General features: G+C 50.6%; 1 protein-coding gene across 7 annotated transcripts in view; it reads left to right on the top strand.

The window, feature by feature from the left end:
• Positions 1–18467, top strand: part of MAPK8IP3 (mitogen-activated protein kinase 8 interacting protein 3) — a 47466-nt gene that overhangs the window by 6040 nt on the left and 22959 nt on the right. For 6 of the 7 annotated variants that reach the window (XM_032603905.1, XM_032603903.1, XM_032603904.1 and 3 more), the window contains exons 2-5: positions 9985–10105; positions 12258–12328; positions 12591–12682; positions 18286–18427. In XM_032603905.1, coding sequence (XP_032459796.1) covers positions 9985–10105; positions 12258–12328; positions 12591–12682; positions 18286–18427 — 426 coding nt within the window. Of the gene's footprint in view, positions 1–9984; positions 10106–12257; positions 12329–12590; positions 12683–18285; positions 18428–18467 lie in introns of those variants that run through there. The other variant, XM_032603909.1, reaches the window with a different exon arrangement.

Here is an 18467-nt window from a genome sequence, read left to right on the forward strand (position 1 = left end):
CCAAGGGGCAGTGTCCTTCTGGTTCTTTCAGCCCCAAGGCTGGTTCTTTTCTCTCTGACACATGTCCCACAGAGATGCCAGCTGCCTGTGTGTGTGCAGGTGAGGAAGGAGGGCGGCCTTTCTCTGCTTCCACGTGCTGCACCGAGCTGTTGGTTCCTGGAGGGCAAGGCCTTTTTCTGTGGTTTTCAGCCATCCATCTGTCCAACACAGCTCTGTGTGAGGACGGAAATTTCTGTTCTGCTGTGTGTCCACACAGGGCCACCGACACTTCACATGTGCCTCATGCAGTTTAGGATGAGTTTTTATTTTTATGTCATTTAAATTAATTTAAGTTTTTTTTTTTAATTAATTATTTATTTATTTATTTTGGCTAGGTTGGGTCTTCGTTGCTGTGCGTGGGCTTTCTCTAGTTGTGGCAAGCTGGGGCTACTCCTCATTGCGGTGCGGGGGCTTCTCATTGCAGTGGCTTTTCTTGTTGTGGAGCATGGGCTCTAGGCACACGGGCTTCAGTAGTTGTGGCTCCCGGGCTCTAGAGCGCAGGCTCAGTAATTGTGGTACACGGGCTTTGTTGCTCCGCGGCGTGTGGGATCTTCCCAGACCAGGGCTTGAACCCGTGTCCCCTGCATTGGCAGGCAGATTCCCAACCACTGCACCACCAGGGAATTCCTTAAATTAAGTTTAAATGCCCACACGTGGCTGTGGCTAAGGTACTGGACAGTGTAGCCGTGGACGGTCTAGCTCAATCACTGTTCTGTAAGGACAGGCAGTAAATGTTTCTTTGACCTGTTACATAACGTCAGGCAAGAAAGGAAGATGCTTAAAAGGTGGGGTGTTTTTCTTCAGTGAACATGTTCCAGAAAGAGGGGAGACCCCAAAGTGTAGTGGGTTTTGAAACAGGAGAATAGAAGAAAATATTGTGAGATGAGGAAAAAGAAAAAAAGCATTGCAGCTATTTAGGAAACAACAGAGAGGTGATGAAATTCTTGAAAGGCTGAGAAGAGGTCTGGAGGGAAATCCCAGCACCTAGAAAGCAGCTAGTGCTTACGGCGCACCATGAAATCTTCGACCATAGGCTTCAGTTCTGTTCTGTTCTTTCTTTGTAACAACTTTGTTGAGGTCAGTGCACTAAGCTGTACATATTTGAAGTGTGCAATTTGGTGAGTTTTAACACGTCTACACCCGAAAAAACATCCTCACAATCAAGATGATCTCCATCGTCCCCAAAGTTTCCTTGTGGCCCTCAATACTCTCTCCCCGCTTCCCCCATCCCTAGGTAACCACGGTCTGCTTTCTGTCACTGTAGATTGATTTGCATTTTCTAGAACCTTATATAAACTGAATCCTGCAGTGTACACTCTTTTTTTGACTGGCTCCTCTCACACGGCATAATGATTTGAGATTCACCCAGGTTGTTGCCGTTCTTTCATTCATCCGTTCATTGCTCGTGTAGCCTGCTGTGTGGGTGTCCATCCATCTCCTCTGGTGGAGCAGGAGCTCGCCGTCCACACCTGCGCCCTGTTTCTCGGGGCCTTGGGAGGCTCCGGCGCAGCCTGTCCTGCATGCAGCTGCACACAGGGAGCCCCGCTGGAAGATGGTCAGGGAAACCAAGCGGTTAGAATCAGTTGGTGGCCGGCTAGCGCTTCGTAAGAAAGCATCCCTGTCACCAGGGTGGGAAAGCCTCGACCCAAGGAAAGGAAATATACACAGACACTTAGAGCCCGCGGAATCATACGTCAGTTACCTTCTTTTGAATGCCTCTCATGGGCAAGAGATTTGGGGAATGCCAAGATCAGTGGAGTGGACCTCCATTGGCGGGGTTTGTGAGACAGAGGTCAGGGCATTTGGATTCTGATTATCTACAGTGGTGGGTTCAAGGTGATGCCTTTTGTTCAAGTTCTCTGGGTGCCCTTCCTTCCACTCAACTTCAGCTTGTGCTCCTGCTCCCTGACCTTCCCACGCTGGCCTCTTACCTCTTCCTTCTCTCAGTGAATTGAACCCAGATCCAGGCGGGATCCCATGGATTCTGCCCAAGCTTGTGGCCTCGGGTCTTCAGTGTACGCTTCTGGGCAGCGAGACCCTGTGTCCACCAAAGGGTGACCATGGGCGTCCTCAGGTCTCTCCTGTTAAATGGAGTGAGAGGGATGTAGAAGCCAGGTGGATTAGGAAGTTGAAGAAATCAGTGTAAACTGCTAAGAATCCTTCAGAGATGGACTTCCCTGGGCGCAGTGGTTAAGAATCTGCCTGCCAGTGCAGGGGATATGGGTTTGAGCCCTGGTCCAGGAAGATCCCACATGCTGTGGAGCAACTAAGTCCATGTGCCACAGTTACTGAGCCTGCGCTCTAGAGCCCGCAAGCCACAACTCCTGAGCTTGCGTGCCACAACTACTGAAGCCCTTGCACCTAGAGCCTGTGCCCCACAATAAGAGAAGCCACCACAATGAGATGCCCACGCACTGCAATGAAGAGTAGCCCCTGCTCACCACAACTAGAGAAAGCCCATGTGCAGCAATGAAGACCCAATGCAGCCAAAAATAAATAAATAAATAAATTAAAAAAAAGAATGCTTCAAAGAACACAGTCTAGTTAAGAATAACTTCTCCCAGGGAAATTTCTCCCAGGATGAGGCATTTACAATTTTCATCTTATCTTCCTTTTTCTTATTTCTCTCCAGAACTAATCATGTCGTATATCATAAATAATATAATAAATGTAATGTATATTTTAAGATACAAAATATATATTAGTATCTAACAAAATACTTAAACATGTAATATATTAAAATATGTATTTTTTACAGACATCTTTCCTATCTTACCAATTCTTTTTTTTTCTTTTTAATATTTATTTTATTTATTTGGTTGCGCTGGGTCTTAGTTGTGGCAGGTGGACTCCTTAGTTGCAGCTCACAGGCTCCTTTGTTGTGGCATGCGAACTCTTAGTTGTGGCCTGCATGTGGGATCTGGTTCCCTGACCAGGGATCGAACCCGGCCCCCCTGCATTTGGAGCGTGGAGTCTTAACCACTGAGCCACCAGGAAAGTCCCTATCTTACCAATTCTTGAAAATCAGTGTGAGTTAAACCAATGCCATTTGTTGGGATTCATCTCAGGCAGATGCTGAACCAGTGGTTCCTTTAACCGAAATGAGGAATCTATGCTTTTTAAAAAATGAATCCAACCTTGTTCTTGGGTTCCTGCATAGTGGCCTGATCTCAGACGTATGTCTAAAACTTGAATGCAGAAATGCCCTTCCCTCCCTCTCTGTCCACCTGCCCACACTGCATTTTAGATGTAAATGGTAACAGTCATAGAATATGGGGAAAAGCTGGGAAAAAAAACCTCTGAGGTTTGAGGTCTCGTGAGTTCAGCACCCCTGTGAGCACCCAGTAAATATTTGATCATGATGGGAGTGACCGACAGGAGCAGGGAATTACCCATCCATAAAGGGCGTCTCCCCTGGGAACAGCCTGTGCCCACCCAGCACCCCAGTGCACCACTCTGCCTAAGATAAAAGACCCAAAAAGAGTGTTTTTCTTTTGGACATTCACTCTACCCCCTCACCGCCAGGAAGGAATTACATGCAAAAGAACGAAATCTTTGATTCCTGTTTTATTTCTAACAATTCAACCAGAATTGAATTATTTCCTATGTGTGACCCTGGCCTAAAGGACATATAAGAGGGAAGGATTGGATTTAATATCTTAATTTACTTTGCCTTTAATTAAAATAGCCTTCAATTATGAAAGTTACCAGAATTCTAATGATTATGTTATAAAATAGTGTTTACCTAGTAATCTCTCTTGCATTCTGGGATTAGGAATGCTGGCTTCTGTTGTCTTAATTTTATATTTGACATGAAAAGTCAGTTTATTTCTTTTTTAAAAAAAAAATTTATTTATTTTTGGCTGCGTTGGATATTCGTTGCTGTGCGCAGGCTTTTTCTAGTTGCAGCAAGCAGGGGCTACTCTTCATTGCAGTGCACGGACTTATTGCAGTGGTTTCTCTTGTTGCAGAGCACGGGCTGTAGGCACACGGGCTCAGTAGTTGTGGCTCACAGGCTCTAGAGCGCAGACTCAGTAGTGTGGCGCGCGGGCTTAGATGCTCCGCGGCATGTGGGATCTTCCCGGACCAGGGCTCAAACCTGTGTCCCCTGCATTGGCAGGCGGATTCCTAACCACTGTGCCACCAGGGAAGTCCCGAAAAAGTCCGTTTATTTCTTAAGTTTGGTTTTATGCATGAGTTAGATAGAATGATCTCATTCCGTGGGATACTGAGAAAAGCTTCCTCTGGTTCCTGGAGTTTTGGAAGTTCCCACACTCTCAGGTTACTTCAGTATGTACCTTGAAATTCACCAAAAAGCAAATTCTGAAAACCAGTTGAATTTAATTTTAAAACAGAGCAATTTGTTAGTAAGAGGGAGGGGTAGAAGTATATCTTAAAAACAAAATCTAAAAAGGGAATCATGGGGGCTTCCTTGGTGGCACAGTGGTTGAGAGTCCACCTGCCGATGCAGGGGACACGGGTTCGTGCCCTGGTCCGGGAGGATCCCACATGCCGTGGACCGGCTAGGCCCGTGAGCCATGGCCGCTGAGCCTGTGCGTCCGGAGCCTGTGCTCCGCAACGGGAGAGGCCACAACAGTGAGAGGCCTGCGTACCGCAAAAAAAAAAAAATAAAGGGAATCATGTAGTAGATTGGTATTTAGCAGTAAGAATCAGGTATTTCCTAGCTCAGTGTTCATGTTAAGACACCTGGTACCTTTTCCTCAATTGTTAGTTGCTCCTCATTGCTCTTCGGGAGGCTCAAAAGATTTGTTGTGAGGTGGCCTTAAACCTCTGTGTGTTATCAGGTGCTAAGTGACATTTTGACTAGACTCGGTTAGACAGATGACAATTCCAGACAAACTCAAATCTGTAGTGCATATAATTGGCGTGTGTACGAGTTTTTCACTTTGGCATGTCTCGGACGTTAGATTCCTTCTGTTTCACAGTCCAGCAACAGGCAGACCCACTCAACCCAAATGCTGTTAAAAATTTTATTCTTCTCATTTCCATTCATACTGGATAAATTGAATTGGACAAATTCAATAGAAGTTGAAAAATGTTTAGCTTTCTTTTGGACGACTTCCTTATAGAGATAACTTACCCTGTCCCCCACCACTGAAAATTCTTGATTCTCTTAAATCTAAAGTAAATTATCTGTAAATAAAAATATTTTCTGCTTCCTTGAAAACATCTATTGAATGTTTTGTGACTCTAACCCAGTTACTAGAGTTCCCTCCTGACACCTCCCCCGCCACAGCTGCCCCCCTTGTTTTGGAGGAGAACTTGTATTTTCCTCACTTATTCATTTAACCACCAACCACAAAGCCCCTGCTTTATTTCACCAACTACTCCTTACTTGTCCAGGTGATTCTTACTTCATCCCAAGTCTAGCCCCAAGCATTTCCTCATAAAAAGCAATGATTTAAAAAAAAAAAAAAGCAATGATTAAATATCTGTTTAGTCTTGGCCAGGCACTGGTCCTTCACGTTATTTATCCCTCATAATATTTGATGAAGGTGGCATTGCATCTTCCATTTCAGTTAAACAGTTAGCTTGCATTTCTGTTAACTAAAATTACTGTAATAACGTTGGAAGAGTTTTTTCAGGAGGGGAAGAAAGAGGATGCCTTTTAAGCTGTAGAACAGCATATTGTGTTTGTGATGTTTTCGTGGACTTGTAGCCCCTGAGATGCCCCCTAGTCAGCTCTGTCTGGTTCGATGCTGTCCCTCAAGGTAGCGGGGAAGAGCTGTTCTTCCCCAAATGCCAAGTGCGGTGGTCGCCAACCTGCAGAGCCTGCAGTGTCCCGGTGTCCCAGTGTGTGATCCAGCCCAGCAGGGAAGCTGAGGGCTGGCCCTTTAGTATGCTGGTGGTCCCTTGTGGGTTCCTTGGGGCTTTTTGTTCATCTGGGGAGTTGCTGCCACGTGATTGTGATCGTGATCACTCACACCCCTTGTCTGCAGGTGGTTACTGATGACTGACCATTCCCATCACAGGACTGTCCCTTGGCTCCAGGATTCCTTGTGGCCTGGGAACCACAAATGTCCTGTGCATTCATGTCTCCCTGCCACTTGGGGTGCCCTCTGCCTTTGGCCTTGAGGACATACATGTACACAGCTTACCTAGACGTTTTCTCTCTCAGTTAATGTCTCAGTATTTCCTAGGGCTGAAAGGCCTTACAATATCATAACATCAGAGGATTTCTGCATGTCACCTGGTTTGGGGCCAACTTCGTCGGGGATCTCAAAGCATATCAGTTGTTTTATGGCATGACAAAGCTTTTTGGGACTGTCATCTACATTGGATTTTAACAATCACCTATCAGGATAGATTTAGGAACATCTGTCTGACCTTCTTAAGAATCTGGAGGAATTCCCTGGCGGTCCAGTGGTTAAGACTCCACGCTTCCACTGCAGGGGCCATGGGTTTGATCCCTGGTCAGGGAACTAATATCCCACATGCTGCGTGGGGCAGCCAGTCATCTTTCATCTAGAAATCTTTTTAGCTGGCTCTCAGCTATGAAATGCAGGTAATATGATGAAATACCGATGGGAATTCTAGAGAAATGGTGTTAGCACCACAGAACGCTTTGCTTTGTGTAAAACTTTGGTGCTCCAGCTTGGAGGTAGGACAGGGCTCAGTTTACAGAAAGGGAGCATTTTCCATCCTCCAGCCCCAGTCGCCCCATCATTCAGCTCTTCACTGGCTCAAGATGAGCTTTCCATTCAGCCCAAGTCCAGCCCTGAGCATTTTGTCATGAAAAACAGGGACCCTTCCTGAGGACCAGAGAACTGATGCTTTCTGACAGGCAAAATGTTGATTCAAAAAATAAATATATAAGTGATTCAGGATGATTCTCAACTTAATCTAGAACAATTCACAAGTGGGAGTAACCAAGAAAATACTGAAAAGGAAGAGTTAAGAGGGTAAATGTATATCAGCTATTTAAAACATGCTATTACACTACAAGTTTAAAAAAACCTTTGGGGACTTCCCTGGTGGCGCAGTGGTTGAGAATCTGCCTGCCAATGCAGGGGACATGGGTTCGAGCCCTGGTCTGGGAAGATCCCACATGCCGCGGAGCAATTAGGCCCGTGAGCCACAGCTACTGAGCCTGCGCGTCTGGAGCCTGTGCTCCGCAACAAGAGAGGCCACGACAGTGAGAGGCCTGCACACCGCGTTGAAGAGTGGGCCCCGCTCGCCACAATTGAAGAAAGCCCTCGCACAGAAACGAAGACCCAACACAGCCAAAAATAAATAAATAATTAAATTTTTTTTTAAAGTGATAAAAAAAAACCTTTGGTTACTGGCTCAGAAATAGACCGAAATATGTCTTAGAAGGTAGCATATCATAAAGGTAGCATTCAGAGCAATGAAGAAAGGGTAAATTATTAAGTAAATGGTGTAGAAGTAAGTAAACTACTGTACACACAGACTACATCCTGGGAAAAGTACTTGCAGCATAGAAGACAAATTCTTGAATGGGTCTAATAAGTCCTTACAAATTGTTAAGAAAAATAACCTGTAGTAGAAAATCAGACAAAGGGCATAATGAGCTGTTAGATGTAGTGTATATGACTAATGAATTTATTCAGTCTCACTAGTAATCTTAACTGAAAATTAAGACAGTTATGCTCTGCCGTTTTCCCACCTGTCGGGTTGGCAGCGCAGAGGCCATGGGGGCTCCGGGAAGGGCACCACCCGACCTGGGGGCTGTGGGCTGGGGTGCCTGTCTGGCCTGGGGAGCAGGATGCCACTGGGCAGATACACAAGTAGTAACAATAATAACGGACGTTTTAAAGCAGCCTGAAAGTCCAACAGGAGGCGATCAGTTGAGTAAACTATGCTCTGCAGACACACACCGACAGGGGAACACACAACTGTTAGAAGTAGGAGCGGCAGAGCACAGTTCTCAGTGTGGAGAGACATTTCCAGTGTAAACGAATGAATAAGTCAGGTCAAGATACCGTGTACAAAATGATGGCACATCCGCTCCACACACTTACACACATGTCTGGAAGAATGTCACCCAATTTTAACTGACCCTCTCTGGTTGGTAGAATTATGGTTTTGTTGTTGTTGTTGTTTCTTAACCATTGATAGCATGGCAGAATTATGGTTTTTTAAAAGTATTATTTTCACTTAACACTCTCTTCTGGTTTTTCTACAAAAGAATATGTTTATATCATTCTTTTAATTTTTTTTAAGTAATAGGAATTAAAATTACCCAAGTTAAATAATTTCTTTACCAGCCAATTAATAGCAGTTGTTTATTCTTCATATGCTGGTCATGGCCACAGTCATTCAAAACTGCTTATTTTAAATTTTTGTGCCTCTGCACCATTTGTGTGCATTTTCCTGGCAATGGGGCGGGTGTTCTTCATTTTAGTTAAGTTGTGAGTGATGTCATCAATACAGATTTTCTTTCTGATGCACCCCTGCCCGCCCCCGACCCGGGTGTTTTTGCCCTCTGTCACTGCACTGGGTGAGTCATCCTTTGGGCAGGAGCCCCAGTGCTTTTCAGCACAAAGACCTCTAAGAAGCCGCTGTAGGAAGAAGCATCTCTGGGGCCCAGAGTTGGGGTGGGGGACTGGGTGCAGTTTTTACGGGAAATACAGCTATGGCCACCACGAACTCATTGCTTCTCCCAGACACCCAAAACCTGGAACCAACAGCCCGTTTTATATTCCCATCTTCTGCGACACTGTTAGTGTCTTAAGAACCCAGCTGACATTTATGCTTCCTACAAGTGAAATTTCTAATATTTCCATTTTGTACGCCGTAAAATCAAGGTGTTAACAGTTCCCATCAGGGTTGTTGCAGGGCTGTGGCCTTCAGGCCATCACCTAGCCGAGGGGGGGGGCGCGGTTTGCTGCCCAGTGCCCATCCCCCCAGACCCTGCCTTTACCCTGGGCTGTCAGTGTTAACCTAGGTCTCCTCCTAAGAACATTTAGGATTTTCTTTTATTTTACAAAGTGCTTTCTTTTCACTTGATTCGATAGTAATTTTGCTCAGAAACTTAGCATATAAAGTGCAGATTCCAAATCTAAGCCAACAACCCCCCATCTTGTTTTTAAAAGAATCAGAACAGTACTATGCATTGCCGGTTATTCCACGAAGGATGGCTTCCTGAACTGAGCAGTGACTGAGATACAGGTTAAGAGGAAAGTACACCTGGCCTCTTTATTTATTTTTATTTTTGAAAATTAGAGACTTTTTTTTTTTAATTTATTTTTGGCTGCATTGGGTTTTTGTTGCGCGCGGGCTTTCTCTAGTTGCAGCGAGTGGGGGCTACTCTTTGTTGTGGTGCATGGGCTTCTCGTTGCGGTGGCTTCTCTTGTTGTGGAGCATGGGCTCTAGGCGTGCGGGCTTCAGTACTTGTGGCACGCAGGCTCAGTAGTTGTGGCTCGCGGGCTCTAGAGCGCAGGCTCAGTAGTTGTGGTGCACAGGCTTAGTTGCTCTGCGGCATGTGGGATCTTCCCAGACCAGGGATCAAACCCATGTCCCCTGCATTGGCAGGCAGATTCTTAACCACTGCGCCACCAGGGAAGTCCACACCTGGGCTCTTTTAGATGTGCAGTATTGAGAGGAATAATATTACTCCATTGCCTAAGGACCAGCTACATAATTTGTGGGGCTCAGTGCAAAACTGGAAACGGGGGCCCCTTGTTCAAAAACTATTAAGAATTTCAAGATTAAAGCCAGCGTGTGTAGGCTTTTCCAACTTCAGGGCCCCGGGTGACTGGCGGATAGCTGGTTAGAAGGCTGTGGTATCTACTGTTGGGAAGCTCTCCACAGGGCTGTGGCAGGTGGTAGGCGGGAAGAGAAGCCGGCCCTGGGGTGCAGAAACCACATTCTGGGCCTGAGTGTGAGCCCTTCTGAGGGGCTGCTGTCATCTGGCCGTCCCACATTCATGACGCCTGCTGTTTTTCTTCCTTGCACGTATAGAAATTTATTGAGTTTGAAGATGCCTTGGAACAAGAGAAGAAAGAGCTACAAACCCAGGTGGAACACTACGACTTTCAGACCCGCCAGCTGGAACTGAAGGCCAAAAACTATGCAGATCAGAGTAAGTCGCTAGCCCGGAGAGATGAAATTGCATTTTGAATGCATTTGTTGTTCTCAGACCCATCCAGCTGGGAGGGATGTTGAGAGCCTTTGATAAAAAGAGAGTGAGAAAACCCAAGGAGAGCCTTATCTTACTTTCATTGTGATTCCCTCAATAATTTGTTTTCTATCTTTACACCGCTCTGTATTTCTGTAAATGGCCTCAAATCCTTTGTGGAAATAAATAAAATTTATAAATAAGGCCCCTCTGATGACAGAGCACTTTTGCTTAGTGTTGCAGTCTGACCCAAAATTCACAGGTCTGTGAACTTTGTGTGACCCTTTAGGACAGAGCTCCTGGCTGCTATCTGGGGCTCCTGTCTGTGAGCCGCTTGAGGAGCGGGTGCTCTTTTGTGACCTGAAAGTTGGGCCCAACAATGGTTCCCCTGTAATGACAGTTCCTAGGGGGCACTCATGGCCGACCAGGGTGCCTATGGGAACACCCTGTCCCTTTACAAGGAGAGACGAGGAAAGGGTTTTGTGTTGTTTTGTTTTTTGGTTTTTTTTAAATAAGAACTATTATTTTACCTTTAGAAGTCTTTGTTTAAACTATACTCTCAAAGTTATAACGACCCTGTAATTTCAGTTTTCTGTAATTAGTGGTTTTGATGGTTGAGACCTAGTTTGCTGCTTTACCTCATTACCTTGGATAACAGGTGCCTTCGTTCCTCTGGAAAGTTAAGATCATATCAAAAAAAAAAAAAAAAAAAAAAGAGGGACTTCCCTAGTGGTGCAGTGGTTACGAATCCGCCTGCCAATTCAGGTGACGGGTTCGAGCCCTGGTCTGGGGAGATCCCACATGCCGCAGAACAACTAAGCCCGTGCACCACAACTACTGAGCCTGTGCTCTAGAGCCCACAAGCCACAATTACTGAGCCTGCGTGCCACAACTACTGAAGCCCGCTCACCTAGAGCCCATGCTCCCAACAAGAGAAGCCACCACAATGAGAAGCCTGCGCACTGCAACGAAGAGCAGCCCCCACTTGCTGCAACTAGAGAAAGCCTGCTTGCAGCAACGAAGACCCAACGCAGCCAAAAATAAAATTTAATTAATTAATTAAAAAAACAAAATGGTTTGATGGTTGGGTCTATCCATATCCCAAACCAAGACTGGAAACCCATTTTGCTAAAGCCAATACCCCCCGGGTGTTGTAGGTGAGCACGGCTAGTGGCAACACACACACACACAAACACGCTAGTCTTTGTGGAGCAGAGGCAAACCGAAAGGCCCATTTTAGTTTTGCATAGATCCACCCTTTCTATAACTACACAGAATCCTTAATATTCCCTTTGCTTAGAATAGTTTTCATGTGAAACCTTTTCATCTTTTCTTAGAAGGAAAACATGTAAACTCCAAGGTACAGTCTGAAGTTTTCCATTTGGTCAGCATCAGGGGCAAGGACTGAGGAGAGGGGAGAACAAGGCTGCTGTGTGTCCTGTCTCGCTCTGTGCAGAGTTCAACAAAACTGACATTGGAACAAAGGGCCACAGACGCAAGGTGTCTGAGGCCCGCGGCATGCTGGCTCCGTGGCTTGGCTGTCCAGTTAGTCCGTGGCACTCAGGTGCTTCCCTGTGCCTCTTGGTCAGAGCACACGTGGTGGGGACCATCCTGGGTGTCACAGGGGTGACACAGCTGCCAGCCCAGAGGTGGCACGATCGTGACTTGGTCCTTCCAGCCCCTGGTCCGTGTGAGGGACACCTGTGTGTTCCATCCTGTGTTCAGATATTCTTCTCTTTAGTGTGTCTCAGAGGCCGCTTACTTCCGAATTCTGCCTCTGTCCACAAGCCACCTGCTCGTTCCTTGTCTACATGTGACACAACGTGACTTAGACATAGAGAGTAAGGCTTGTGTGAGTTTCACCCAGCTCTGCCTCTCTGTAGCAGGATTGAATAGCCTCAGATAACCGCACACACGGTGATGCACCCAGACCCGGGCCCATCAGAACCGCCTGCTAGGGTCCCCAGGGTGTTTTGCGCCGATGAGGCCACCTCTGAGCTCAGGGTCCAGGCAGGGTTTGTCTGGAATACTCTGTCCCCCAGCAGTCAAGTCCAGAGAAGTACGTGCCCTGGAGAAGCGGGCTGTGCAGTTGACAAACATTGGTTGTGTTTTCTAGTTTCCCGGCTGGAGGAGCGGGAGTCGGAGATGAAGAAGGAGTACAATGCCCTGCACCAGCGGCACACAGAGGTGGGTGTCCCCGCCACGGGGCCAGGGCCACGAGGAAGTGGTAAAGCCCCACACGTGGGGTTGGCTGCCGACCTTGGCTGCCTTTTCATTCCCTGGGGTTCACCTGCTGAACCTGAAAGCCCTGGGCCTCATGTGGCCAGACTCCCTTCCCTGAACTCTGCCTTCATCTCTGTCCGAGCCCAGTGGGGGTGAAAGTGGCACAGGCTAGAGGGGGTGGACCTCGTGGGCAGGGAGCATTCACTTGGATGTGTCCTCTTCACAGATGATCCAGACCTACGTGGAGCACATCGAGAGGTCCAAGATGCAGCAGGTCGGGGGGAACAGCCAGACCGAGAGCACCCTGCCGGGGAGGAGGTAGGGCGGGAAGCCGGGTACCAGAGCTTGGTGCCCTCCCCCAAGAGGAGCCGTGGCCCCCACCCCCGACTCAGGGAGAGGGGTGTCCGGTCGGAGTGTGTTGCTTGAGCCGGGGTGTGTGCAGAGTTCGGCACCAAGCAGGTGAGGGGCTGGGGTGGGCCTGCTGCGGGCCCGCAGGCTGTCACAGAGACCCAGGGAAAACCATGTAGTCCGTCCTAATACCTGCAAATTCTGTGTTTCTGAATTCGCCTACTCTGTAAAATTTATTTGTAGCCTCAAAATCACCACTCACGGCACTTTCGCAGATGTGCGCAGAGCAGTGAAAAATTTGAGTCACCCAGTGCACAGGGTGCCAGCTGAGGTGGTGCCAGGCAACGCTCCACCTCCTGCAGAGATGCCCAGGGATGGGGGCGGCGGGTGGCGCAGTGTCCTGCAAGACACTGGGGTCCAGGGGCCAGTCAGTGGGGTCTGGATGGAGCCCATCTCTGGCCCCTGTCCTCTAAGACATGTTAAATACTTCTAGCACCTCGTTTTCTGTTTTGTAAAATAAAGGAAACAGTGTACCAGGATGAGTGAGGAATGGAGATTCTAATCTGTGTGAGATGTGTACCTACCTATGTACATGTTTCTTCTACAAGCAAACGTGTTTGCGGTGACTTTGTAGAATACAACCAGCTCGAATTGCGAGAATCGACTCTAGGTGGTGGGGGAGGCCTGCACACCTCGGTGACCAGCAGACACAGTCACACCCCGCCATGCTGGTTTTATTCGGGGAGCAGAGAGAAGCCTGCAGAGGCCAGGTTCCTGCTTCATCTTCATTCAGGATAAAACCACACCTCAGTACCCCAGGAGCAGATTGTCAGAGATCTTCTCCAGGGTGTTACCATGGGAGGCCATGGCTCCATCAGGCTGGAGGAGGGAGAAGGTGCCTGAGGCTGGAACCCCAGGCCCAATGGATGGAGCTCGCCGTTCGTTCCTCTGCAGCTGTGGCCCCTTGTTCCTGCAGCGAACACCGGAAGCCCCAGGTCTGGTCACGAAAAAGCTCTATTTTCTCTGCACCTGTCTCCTTGATGGGTGATGTCTGCAAACAAGGAGATTCAGGCCCTTCCATTCTGGGCATCGTCAGCTACTCACTGGGCCATGGTGGGCGAAGCTGTTGAGTCTTCCAGTTTGAAGACGGAAAGTGTAATATGTCAGCAGAGGCCTAGCAGGGCCTAGGAAGAGCAGTCATCCAGGGGACCACTGGCATGTTTTTAGACAGTCTCGCCGCTTCTCGTGGGGAGTAGGGGATACAGCCGTTGTGGATGCTTTCTTTCTGTAAATGTGTGTGCCCCAGGAAAGGATATCAGGGGGTCATTAGCTGACCCCCCTGGCTCTGTGAGAATTAAGTGAGGGATTGTGTATCAAAGAGTGTGTTAAACTACAAAACCCTTTGCAGATATTGTTTCTGGGTCAGTTTTATCTGAAGGTAGGAAATACCCATCTCCAAGCCACCGTTTCCCGACACACTATGAAAGCCTCACTCCTGGCCCTTAGAAGTCACTGAGGGAATTTCCAAGGAACTGCACCAAATGCCAACCTGGAATCGGGAGCTCCTCGTGTTGTTTTGGGGCTGCAGAGGCTGGCTGTTCGGGCATTACCTAGAGTTTGGGCTCTGGCCCAGATTCCTGCCCAGCCTTGTGTCCCCATCTGATCCTCCTCCGGGTGTCCCCGAGGCCAGGGTGCACTTGGCTGTGTGTCCATCCTCTCCAGGCCCTGGACACTCTCTGCTAAGACACCTTCCTGAGCCCCACGGGGGTAGAGATGCCTGCCAGCAGGAAGGAGGAGCCTGGGGCTGTCAGCTGCGACCCTCCTGTGCCTTGGCAGTGAAGAGGCGCCTTCCTGTGTGTGTGTGTGTTGCGGGGCGGTGGCCGGAGCAGAGCTTGTTTGGGAAGCAGAGAGGCAGGGCTGCGTTTGGGCTGCCTCCATTGCTCTGCCAGCTGGCTGGAGACATTTAACCTCACTGTGGCGCACGAAATCGCTTGCCCCATGCTTGCTGCCACAGTGTATGAGACTCTGGGCTCCTGCTGGCCCTGTAGCCGCCCTTGCCCCGCCAGCCTGGACACTGGGCTGTGATGGAGATGTTCCCAGGGCCCACCGTGCGTCTCTGACGGTCCTGGGCCCACTTTCAGATGAATGGATGTGGATGGCAGCCATGCCTCCCATGTCCAGCGGGCACGCTGGTGGAAGAAGAGAAAGCACAGGCCTTCTCTCACTGCGCTGGGCGTTGGCCTCTGTAGGGCTCAGAGATTGCAGACATCCCACTGTGGCCTGTGCTGCTGCAGCAGATGAAGGGGAAGGCCCTGTTCTGCCCTCCTGGCCTGCTCTTCTCTGGGGTGTACCCCTCCAGCCACAACTCTGTATCCTTTGGGGACAGATGTGTGTCTGCCCATCTTAGTTTAGAATCTCCGGCTCCCCGAGGAGGCTCGTCCTTAGTACTGGGGAGCTGCTGGCCACTGCTGAGCCCAGATAGGCACAGTTTTCCTTCAGTCCTGGCTTGGTTTTGTGAATCTTTGTGTCTTTAGAATAAAACCGGTGGTGAGGGCTTCCATGGTGGCGCAGTGGTTAAGAATCCGCTTGCCAATGCAGGGGACACGGTTTCGAGCCCTGGTCTGGGAAGATCCCACATGCTGTGGAGCAACTAAGCCCGTGCGCCACAACTACTGAGCCTGTACTCTAGAGCCCGTGATTCACAACTTCTGAGCCTGCGTGCCACAACTACTGAAGCCTGTGCACCTAGAGCCCATGCTCCACAGCAAGAGAAGCCACCACAATGGGAGGCCTGTGTACCGCAGCGAAGAGTAGGGCCTGCTCACCGCAGCTAGAGAAAGCCCACACATAGCAACAAAGACCCAACACAGCCAAAAATAAATAAATTAAATAAATAAATTAAAACAAAACAAAACTGGTGGTGAGCGTGCATGGGCCCGTGAACATGGCGTATGCAATCGTGTGCCCTGTCACTGCACATGCGAGTGCCTGCGTGTGCCAGGAGCATCGTGGGGAGGATGCTCACCCACTGCCCGGGGCTGAGTGGGCGCACCCTGCCGTCCAAGCCAAGGGAGGGTGTGTCTGTGTGCCCTGTGTCCATCTGCGTAGGATCTGCGTGTTCCACATCTGTCTGTCTCCATGGGGGCCCTCCCTCTCCATGTGTGCACACGTGCCCCCAGAGCCCCCAACCTTCCCTCTCTAATGTTGCCTTCTTGTCTTGCCCTCTGTGCTGTCCCCGCTGTGTGCTGGCCCTCGTCTGTCACTGCCCTGCAGTCCTCGCCAGTCGTGGAGGAGAAGGTAAAGGCTGCAGCTGTCCCTGGGCCTCGGGTTGGGGGAGCTCGGATGGCTGCCGGAATCATACAGATTGGAGGCTCTGGACTTGGCATTGACAGGGCCTGCTGCTGAGGAGAGGCAGGCGGGTCCCAGGCCCCAAGGCAGCAGGCCTGAAGCAGGTAGCAGTGCAGGCCCCACTAGCAAACGTCCACCTGGCCTGCGGGTCGGGCCGCATGTCTGCACCCCCAGGAGGTGGCGGGCAGGGGTGGAGACCCTGCGCCTGGTGTTAGGCAGCCCAGCTCAGTCACTTAGGACCCAGAGCCAGTGGCGTGACCTCTGCGAGCAGTGTGACGCCCTCGGGCTATAGCCTCTGAAGTGGACGAGCATTGGCATCTCCCGTGGGAGCTGCAGGGCTATAACAAGAGGACATGGTGGGTAAGCCTTGGATGGGCTCTGGCCGGCAGTCAGCAGCACCCAGCGAATGCTCTTGAGGCTTGCGGTTGCGGGGAGCAGCGGAGAGGACGCGGGACTCGATCCTCGTGAGGATTTCCATCGGGGAGTGCGGCCTGGCTGTCTGTTGACGCATAGAGTCGTGGAGGCGGGCGATGGATATGGGCTCCCATCCTGGGGGGCAGGTGGCCCCACCCTGCCCTGCCGTCATGTTACCCTGTGGTATCTGGTGACAGCCTGGGCCGAGGAACCCCTTATGTGCGTCCCCCACCGAGGTCAGAGCTGGCCCCCAGGAGAGGCACCCCCATATGGGCACTGGGAGCCCAGTGGAGGAGCAGTGGTGGAGGAGGGGCTGGGAGCCCTGAAGGAGCAGCCCACGGAGCAGTGGCTGCCTTCCCGGACGCTGAGGGCCTGGGGGCTGTGGTCAGAGAACAGCCTGGCGAGGACTGAGCACGGGCTGCTGAGCTTGGGATGGATCTGCAGACCCAGAGCTTTCTAATTTGACGTCTGAGCTCTTAACCAAGAAAGTGTCATCTGTCATGGGGGACAACGGCTGCATGAGGCACTTGAGGTCGTCAGCAGGAAACCGCCTTCCTGAGTGGCCGAGGCCCCTGTCCGGCCCTGCAGGCCTCCTCTGGCCCTGTCCCTCCCGCAGCTTAGCCCCCAGAGGCACAGCCAGGTCCCAACAGGTCTGGAGACCCTGCTCTGCGGGAGGCAGTGTCTTCCTGAACAGAACAGACCAACAGCTCGAGCAGCTTGGAGGGGCTTCCAGATTCAGAGTTCTCCTCCTGCTCCACCCCAGCCCCGCCGCCCTGGAGCCGTTGGGGCACCCCCAGAGAGACATCCTTCCCAGAGTCGTGCCTCAGGCAGCTGCCCGCCAGCCATAGGAAGTTCTGGTCATGGCGGCCGCTCCGCTTCCCTGTCCATCACCTGCATCCTCCAGGCACTGTGAGGAAGCCACCATCCTCCCTCCAGGACAGCCCAGCCTCTGGACCCAGCTCCGTGGGACCCCTGAGGAAGCCTTGCCACCCCTCCCACCTCAGCCCCTGTGTGTCAGGGATTCGGATGCTTGGCCTGAACAGCTCTGAGCAGCATGGACTCCATGCAGCCACCGACAGGCTCTGGGGCGCCATGTGTCTGCCCTGGGCCTGGGCTCCGTTCCCTCGCCGCTAACAGCCCGCGGGGCGTATCCCAGGGACTGAGCCCACGGCAGGCGGCTTTGAGCATCAGTCCAGCCCACTGGACATTCTCAGTTGGCTAGCATAGCTTTTTAAGGCGCCTCTGTGGTGTCAGGGCTCCGTGATGGGGGGAACTGCTTGGAGCAAGAGAAAAGCGCCCCATGAGAAACTCCGTACCCAGGTCTCCTGAAAACAGTGATGTGGTGTTGGGGGAGGACGAGGAACAAAGAACAGGGGAGAAAGGGTTGACTCGTCCTGGCTGGCTCCAGGAGGCAGAAGTAGGGCCAAGGAGGAACCAGGCAATGCTGCCTGTGATGCCAAAGGGCCTATCACAGGCACTGCTGTGCAGGTGTCTGTTTACAATGGAAATAAATAAAACTGATAAATGACAGTGTAACGGAGGGGAAATGTTCTATGGGATCACAGCGGAGTGGCGATGCCCTGAGCGGGTGAACACGCTGATTAGTGCGGCTGCAGGTCAGAGGGGTCTGAGGTCCTGTGTGCCTGGCCACCCAGAAGGTCACGCCCTTCCCTACAGCCCGTGGTCAGGGGTGTCTTTCAGAGCAGCTCCAGCTGCAGAATAAGCATCTGCATGTCCAGAAAGAGTTTGCAGCCCTGTTTCAGGAGCCACTGTCTAATCCCCCCTCTCCTTCTCTCCCCACATTTCAACAGGAAGGAGCGTCCCACCTCCCTGAGCGTCTTCCCCCTGACCGACGGTATGGTACGTGCACAGATGGGGGGCAAGCTCATGCCTGCGGGGGACCACTGGCACCTGAGTGACCTCGGCCAGCTGCAGCTCAGCTCCACCTACCAGGTTTTGTAGCCGTGCTGTGGAGTGAGGGCTCCCCGTTGCC

The sequence above is a fragment of the Phocoena sinus genome, chromosome 15, assembly GCF_008692025.1.
Source record: "Phocoena sinus isolate mPhoSin1 chromosome 15, mPhoSin1.pri, whole genome shotgun sequence".
Lineage (NCBI taxonomy): Eukaryota > Metazoa > Chordata > Mammalia > Artiodactyla > Phocoenidae > Phocoena > Phocoena sinus.